This window comes from Leptodactylus fuscus, chromosome 7 (genome assembly GCF_031893055.1).
Source record: "Leptodactylus fuscus isolate aLepFus1 chromosome 7, aLepFus1.hap2, whole genome shotgun sequence".
Classification (NCBI taxonomy): Eukaryota; Metazoa; Chordata; class Amphibia; order Anura; family Leptodactylidae; genus Leptodactylus; species Leptodactylus fuscus.
This window is the reverse complement of record NC_134271.1, coordinates 106914153-106923266: the sequence shown is the minus strand read 5'-3', so window position 1 is coordinate 106923266 and position 9114 is coordinate 106914153. Positions and strand designations below refer to the sequence as shown.

The window sequence follows — 9114 nt, the reverse complement described above, 5'->3', positions numbered from 1 at the left end:
AGAGCCATGAAGGTTGGTCCATATGTTGGCAAGATTTGACAACCTGAACAGGAACTCCTAGCAGTATAGTTATCTATACTCCCAGCGACAGACGGTCCATTAGTATAATCAACATGGGACAATTTGTTACTTGGAGGCAGAGACTCCTAGCAATATAGATAACTATTATTTTAGGGTTATTTCTCAAAGCCTACTGTAAATCCACAGGGACTGAGTTTCACAGGTGAATGTATGTCCCCTGTGCAGAACAAAAGTATTTGGGCATATTAGCATATTCTCCACCCATAACAGAACCCAACATTAGCTGTTGTGGAAGAGTAAGGAGGCCTCTAAATACATTAGATTGTTAAATTGTATATACACTAGTCATATGTCAATTGACATATGGATTTTTTCATACCTCCTTCATGTAAATATGACAATTGTAGAAATTGTTCAAATTAAATCTGTCGCTCATGAATATAGCAGGAAGTTCATCTGCGAGAAATGATAGAGCTAGCTATTTCTTATAGCATCCAGCAGAATTGTGATTACAGCTCTGGATTATAATGTAATTTGTAAATTAGGGACAGTAAAATCAGTGATTTAGTACACCCTAAAGTACACACTAAAGCTGTAACACTCTAGGGTGAAATCACTAAATAACATTACAACCTGTATTTTTATACGAACAGTACAATCTGTAACATAATGTAAGTATCTCAGTGTTTTCAGCGGCAGTTGTCAGCATCCTTGTGTGCTAAGAATATTCCATTATAGAAAATGAAATCAGAAAACTGTTCTACATTAGTGATCAGCTGTTATTGATAGATAAACCATGGGATAAATCACATATACTACTACACAGACATTAATACTGTTTAGAAGATGTATACCAGTGCTGAGGCCCGGTTCAAATCTGCATTTTAGCCATTCCGTTCCCCTTTCCGCATGAAATATGTGTAGAGAAAAGTCCTGCAAGCAGCACTTTTATATGTGTGGAAACCGAGCGGAAACCACTCGGACCCCATTATAGTCTATGGTGTTTGCCGGTTTCCTAAGATAACTGTTTTTTTTATGCAGATAGGATTCCATTTGGGGGGTCTCCAAGCGGATTCCTTGAACGGAATCCCGAACGCAGATGTGAACCGTGCCTCAGGTTTACATACATAGTCCAGAGCTGCATTCAGAATTTTGGTGACTTCAGAGCTGACATCTCCCAGCATTCATTGCTCTCTTGAGGTCTGCACAGTTTGCTTTGATTGTTGGCAATTTCTAGGCTTAAACAGGCATCATTTTCAGATGCAAAATGAGAAAGAGATTTTGCTTCCTTTTACCTATGCAAAGTGTTTTCTAATGCCATATGGTTGGCTTCACATAGAGTGGTTTTCTTATACAGTTTTTGAAGCAGGTTTTTGAGTCATAGTCAGAAGTTGATCCAATAAGAAGTAGAAGTTTAATTCCTTCCTTTATATTGCACATTCATTTTGAATCCACTTGTCACTTTGCTTAAAAACCTGCATGAAAAATTGCATCTAAACTACTATATGATTTTATGGAGAAATAAATAAATAATCAAAACACTATATATGAAACCAGCTTAATGGTCCTTTCACATTAACTACCTTTATGTCCATGTGATATCTGTGACAAAACCAGATAGCACACAGACCCATTATAGTGAATGGAGCTATTCACACATCCGTTGTTTACCACGGACCAAGAGACGCTAAGAAAAAAATTGTGGCATACAATATTTTTTTCTCTCCTTGTCATGGCCATTCAAGTCTATGGGTCCATGAAAAAGCAGACAGTGCACAGATGTCATTCATATACTGTCTGTTTTCCACAAATGCATTGCCAGGTAATGAAGAAAAGTAAATAAGACAGCATCAATTTTTTTGTGGATGCAAAAGAAACAGATGACACAGACAGATCATGTGAATACAACACAGAAATACATTAACATGTACAATGTCTGATTTTTTCAGTCCACAAAGGGTATAGTTAGTCTGAGGCCACTGGTTGTGAAAATGTAGCAGAAAAAAATTATTGCATTTTACAGTCCCAGCAAAGTGAATGAGATTTTATCTTAAATCCACAGTAAAGAAAAAAGGTATTTCCAATAGACTTTTATGAGGACAAGAAACTGCAAAACACAAAGGAAAAGCAGTGAAAAACACAAGTGTTTTTGGGATTGCATCTTCCGCTGCATTTTCACTGTGTTTTCCTAAGTGTGACCTTAGCCCAAGTCCTTTTATAGGAAGTGATAGCATACCTTATCATCAGTTCCTGACCTCAGAATATAACAGTTATACAGATTATATCTATAGGTGTATCATTGGCACACTTCTGTGGATGAGTATTATCTGTATAATATGTTCAGTCATAAGTGCAAGTCTTTAGGTGTCCATTCTCAGGCCCAGAAAAGTATAGAAATATTATGTTATATTTATTTATATTATGACACCTGCCTAAATGAATACAAATCAAGAATATGCGTATGTTGTATTCTGATATTATATGTGTGCAAAATGATTTACTATATGCTTGTTGTGGGTAAACTGTGCAATATAAGTATTTATGTTTGTTTGCATTAGGACATGGCCATTGTCAGCAGGGTGGCCGGAGAATATCAGGGTCTATAACATCTGTATTTATTGTGCAGATGAAATATTGTACACATAATGTTATCTTATTCAGACTGTGAATAATGGAAAATAACTGCTCTGGGATCTCTATGGTATTATTTTTGACAAAATATACATTTTTTTTTTGTTTGGCTAATAGCACTAAACTATTACATTTTCATTGCAGATAATAACAGGATTAACTTTGAAAATAATAATATATGTTTTATATACATAGATATTGTTATCATAGTATTTATGACACATTTACAATGATCCTGAATATTTATCTTGGTTGGCAGTGGTGTAAATTTACAGACTATAGGCAGAAGGCTATATAAATCCCCATGACATGGATATTTCGCACAGCATAGCCCCAATATATTGAAGGCTGATGGATACATATTAATGATCTGTATTTTTATTTGTATATATCTGTGTCCTGTGGTGCTAAGTATAGCCTAGACTGGGGTGTAATAGGAAGGATAGGCTGAATATTACACATGACCTGACCCAGCACCTTGTTAAGGGCACTGTCTTCAAAAATACCATTTTGTACATTTTACAAAAAAACTAAAGCTATGGCACTAAAGTGTTATGTCCTACTGTACATGACTAAACCCTCATATACAGGGACAGAGATGGCTCTGAAATTCTGGTACAGCAAATTCAGACAACCTGTGGTCATTGTATGGCATTGCAGCCTCATATAGTGCACCTCGATAACCCGACTGCTAGTGTCTCAGCTTCTGGACAGTCAAACTTATATCCATCCAAAAAAAGGGCATTAGACTCTTTCAAATTACTACCCTTATATTGAGCTTGGTATCTTGTACCTAACACTTATATTGTATAAATTAGTATTTAAGATTCATCCCCTGTATATAGTAAGCTTATGCCATGCTAATTACTTATGGACCTGCTTATATAATGAACTGGTAAACATACATAGTAACTAGAAAAAAAGATTCCAGTATGATATATATATATATATATATATATATATATATATATATATATATATATATATATATAGTATGGTGCCTGAAATCAATGTCACGATCATATTGTATAATAACATAAATAAATGTAGTTGCAAACAAAACCCGAAGCGATTTATTCCGACTTCTCTTGACCAGTAATAAGTAATAGAACTGCTGAGACTTGGGCAAGATTTGGGGAACAGAATAACAAAAAAAAAAATCTCATTTCATTCCTGCAGCCACAGTCTTATATCTCTTCGCCACCTCAGAAAATAAAGCGCTATTGTTATGTATTGGATGTGCAGATATGTGTTATATGTAATCAGGTCACTTCATTCCTTGGGGGTATATAACAAGTATACCAATATGGGCCTCCTCTTGTGTATGCCTTCTTTTTTACACATTTACAAAAACCGCAATGGCTACGTTCAAACCTGGCATTTGAGGCAAAACGGTAAAAGCTGATTTTTTTCTACCATTTGTGAATTGGGTTTAAATCTATAGATATCAGTTATTTGCGCATATTAGTAAAATCGTTACATCACTGAGCATGCGATTGTTATACTTAATACTGACAATTGTGTGTATTATATACAATATATGTGTAACAGGATCGGTGTATTATTTTATTCTCTATTTATTTATATATCTATATATAGTCCAATCAAATTAATGTCCCACCTCTACAAAAAAATAAAAGATATACACAGTACTAAAAATAGGCTTTTCATGCTGTAAATCCTGTCTGTTAAGGGGGAGATCCATGGCTTAATATTTGCTAATAAATCCGTCTTGGATCTTGTGGTTTTGCTGTCTGATTCGATGAAAATGAGCAGTATAGAAAGCTTTCCCATCCCGCTAGCTGCGAGCCTCCCATAAATGATGGAAATGGCTCGGAGGGTTTTTTTTCAAGTGAACTGCGTGGATCTGTGAAAATAATATCAGGGTTTTCCGTCAGAATGAGCTTAGCACTGTACTGAGGCGTATCCTAATCCGACCCGACACCTCCAACCATCTGCGGTATCTATCTGCCTTCTTATTTACCAAATCTTCACGAGCAAAAGACAAATTGTTCTTGATACTAAATAAAAGACGCTTGCATACCTCGCTGCTAATGCTGCCTCCATCCACACACAGGGAAGGAGAGGGGGTGGAAGGCTCCCTTCATATCTTCTGTATCAGCAGCAATTGTTCTAGCCTTAGAATAAAAAGCCCACATCTGGGAGGCAGAAGGAAGAATATTCCTGACATAATGCATTGGAAATAATCAGGATGCAAATAATAATAATAGTAATAGGCTCAGATCCCTCCCTTTCCTTTTGTAGGTCGTGAATGCGGCCATGGAGAGAGATGCTTCTAGATTTGTTCCAGCTCTTAACCATACACAAGACTTGTCTTGACATAATCTTAGCAATTGCATTGAGAAAGACAAGACACAGAGCTCTCTATGGGGACTAGACTATATAGAGCCCGAATATTCCTGTTCTTACTGTATGTGATGGCTTATTGTGGATGTCACATGACTGGATAATGCCTTTATTTACGCAGAAATGGTTAATATCCCTAACTCAATTATACAGCTTTGCTTTTAACTCTTGGATGCCAGTGATGCAGGCTGGGAAGGGTTAAAAGGTCTGCTGTGTGCTTGCTGCCTTGTCTGTATGGTGACCTACAAATGACTTCTCACCCTCTGGAGCTCTTCTCGGGTTTTCTGTGCACCAGGCACATTTATAACATAGGACTGCTAATATTTTACATGTCAATGTGACTCCAGATTAACCCCTCCAAGCCCAGTGACACAGGATCGGGACACAGGATGCTATATTGGGAGCTTCAGTGTTTGTTTCATGTCATTCCGGTCCATATAGCAGATTGCAGTGACAGCGCACAGCATCCTCTGTCTGGGTCCTACATGGGGATTTATTACAGGGGATTTTCATTGGTACAGTCACCTTTCTAATTGGATGCCAGTTGCTTCTCTCTGATGGGAATGCTCTAGGTGTTTTGTCTAATCTTATGTGTGTGGGTCACAGAGAGGATGCAGGCAGCATGGCTGTGATGTGCATTGCCTGTGCACTGGCGCTGTCGAGCCCTGGGAGGTGCTGAAACATCTCCCTCTCCCTCTCCTATGATTGGCAAAGGCTGACACTGATTGACAAGGAGCCATGGCAACCCAGCAGCCAATCTGCCAAGTCCAATAGAAAATCGTTTGTTGGCTCAGGGCAGCTTCTTCCCTTTAACAGCAGATCGGCTGTGATACCTTAGCTTGGCTCTTGGAGTTAGCAAGTGCATCCAAGAGATCATCGTCTCCAAGGAGGCTGCGCCTACCGCCTTGTCTTGTGTCCTCTTGTGTCTCTGTTGGATTCTGCGTCTAAGCATCTCGGTGTTTGCGACAAAAAAAAAGCAGCTGCAATGTTTCAGCTGCCTATTTTGAACTTCAGCCCCCAGCAGGTCGCTGGGGTGTGTGAGACCCTGGAAGAAAGCGGGGATATCGAGCGATTGGGTCGCTTTCTCTGGTCTTTGCCAGTCGCTCCTGCAGCTTGTGAAGCCCTTAATAAAAACGAGTCGGTGCTACGTGCCAGGGCCATCGTGGCTTTCCATACGGGCAACTTCAGAGAACTCTATCACATTTTGGAAAACCACAAATTCACCAAGGATTCCCACACCAAACTGCAGGCTCTGTGGTTGGAAGCCCATTACCAGGAAGCCGAGAAACTAAGGGGGAGACCCTTAGGGCCAGTAGACAAGTACAGAGTAAGGAAGAAGTTCCCTCTGCCCAGAACTATTTGGGATGGAGAGCAGAAGACACACTGCTTTAAAGAACGAACACGGCATTTGCTTAGGGAATGGTATCTACAAGACCCTTACCCAAACCCCAGCAAAAAGAGGGAACTGGCCCAGGCAACCGGACTTACCCCAACACAAGTAGGAAATTGGTTCAAAAACCGGAGGCAAAGAGACCGAGCAGCAGCAGCCAAGAACAGGTATGACCCTAAGTACAAGGTATTAGACTGCTGGAGATTGTTCACACCTTGTTTATTCATTTATATATTGCTGATACTTTCTCTAGTATGATAGTGAATCTATCTAGTTCATTAGTGTAAACATATTATAATTTACAGTATATCATTCCCAACATGCCTAGCCACTTCTTATATCTACATTAGATTTGGAAATATATTTCTTTTAGTATAGTGTGTTCTGTGCACATACTTGTCATGTAATTGGAGTAAAAAATATATTCAGCTCATATTTTATTAGACCAAATGGAACTGCAATATTATATCAATCAGTTTATTTTTTAACATTTGGTTTTAGAGGATGGTATGTGATTTGTATATATGTTGGATATATACATAGATAGATAGATAGATAGATAGATAGATAGATAGATAGATAGATTGATTTATAATATCGTAGACATATCGCATAACTTTTATAGTACTATATAAGAGCGTTTTTTAATTTTGTTTTTGTGCTTAATCTATATGCGAATAGCTACGAATATAGATACCTGTTAGATAGACCTATAGATAAATACTAGATAGATAGATAGATAGATAGATAGATAGATAGATAGATACTAGATAAATATTAGATGGATATCAGACAAAAGTTAGAAAGATAGATAAATAGATATTAGATTGATAAATTAGAGATAAGATAGACAAATAAATAGATATTAGATGGATAAATTATAGATAGAAGGATGGATAGATAGATAGATAGATAGATAGATAGATAGATAGATAGATAGATAGATAATAGATAAAAGGATAGATAGATAGATGGATAAATTATAGATAGATAGATAGATAGATAGATAGGATAGGAGATAGATGATAGATAGAAGGATAGATAGATAGATAGATAGATAGATAGATAGATAGATAGATAGATATTAGATGGATGTCAAACAAATGTTAGAAAGATAGATAAATAGATATTTGATTGATAAATTATAGATAGGATAGAAAGATAGATAGATAGATAGATAGATAGATAGATAGATAGATAGATAGATATTTGTGTATACAGTTTTACAGGAATCTAATCTTGTTAAATGTATGAAATGAATCCTTATAACACTTCTATATCCTGCTGTATAAGCCCTGGTAGGTATACATTTGTATATACATAGAAGCACACACATATATACATAAAGGTCACTCGTGACTACGTCAGCACTTGATGAATGCTCTGTATGCAGTGCTGGTCAATGATACATACTGCACTGGCTGCTGCGACCATTTCTCTGGAGGATTTTGCTCCACTTATGCTATATGCACAGTAACCTATATCTGCAGCAGCCTTATATCTGCCGAGTATAAACTACAAGAGCATCTCCTGCACACAGTGCGCTGTTCTGCGATCAGACTCTACCAGTATCATTCAGGACCCAGTATAGTGTGGTGGTCCTCAGATCACAATGCATTGATATAATGTATGCACAGATAAGAAGAGAATAGGACATGAGGTCATTGATCAGGTTCAGCAGACAAGTGATGCAGACTACAATGAGTGTGAATGTTCTCTGTGGCTTATGGTGACTGTCCCTTCCTGTTGTGTTTTGTCAGGCTGCAGCAGCAGGTCTTGTCCCAGGGATCTGGACGCTCATTGGGCCCAGACGAGAGAGGGGAACAGTTGGGCTCAGCATCAAGTCCTGCAGCTAGCCTGTCCAGCAAAGCGGCCACCTCTGCCATTTCCATCACATCCAGCGACAGTGAATGTGACATCTGACCTATGGGGCATACTTAACGCAGCAAAAACCAGGAGATCAAACTCAGAACAGTGCCTGACTAAGCAGAACCGCTGTGGCCACAGGGACAACACACAGCAGGGAGTGCTGATTCCTATGTCACACTCCTCCTTACGTTACTGATGATACGTCACTGTGTAGAAGAAGACTGTAAGGCTTTATCACCTTTCTTATGGGGACCTTGATGATGATGATGATGACGCCTCTAATGCCAAGTTGCCAAGTGTCTGAGCGCCTGCCCTATATACATCCTGTGGGTATTTCATGTTGGAAAAAAAGACGCTGTTATATTATTATTTTTTCTTTGTTTTTATATATTATATGATGATGATGACTTATTTAAAGGATTGCCAGTGTTAGACCTCCTTTGCTTGTCTGTATGTGCGCAGGTGACTTGTAGACGCATGTGCACCAAATCTATGGATCCAATGAAGAAGCTAAAATAAAATATGTGCTGAGAAGTCTTTCCTACTTTTAGACCATTATTTCTTCAAACCTAAAAATCCCTTTCTATGGGGTTGTTTCCCAATGTCTGCCAGGGACTGGTTCCTAAATCATTCTAAGCAGAATCTCTCCTGTATAAAGTTATTTTCTTACTATGACAACAGCAACAAATATCTAGAAACTATTTACTATATTTTCTAGTATTTTACCTTCCATATTTTTTTATTATATTAATAAAAATCATAGAAACTGCCCTAAAATAGAATACATCATGCCTTAAAGAAAATGTCACTTTACCTGAATTAAAATACACAAGTCC

General features: G+C 37.9%; 1 protein-coding gene across 1 annotated transcript; it reads left to right on the top strand.

Moving 5' to 3' along the window:
* Positions 1-5438: 5438 nt before the first annotated feature.
* SIX6 (SIX homeobox 6) lies at positions 5439-8815 on the top strand. Its single transcript, XM_075282705.1, has 2 exons — positions 5439-6576; positions 8170-8815. The coding sequence occupies exons 1-2, from the start codon at positions 6005-6007 to the stop codon at positions 8330-8332; spliced, it is 735 nt and encodes a 244-aa protein (XP_075138806.1). The 5' UTR covers positions 5439-6004; the 3' UTR covers positions 8333-8815.
* Positions 8816-9114: the final 299 nt, after the last annotated feature.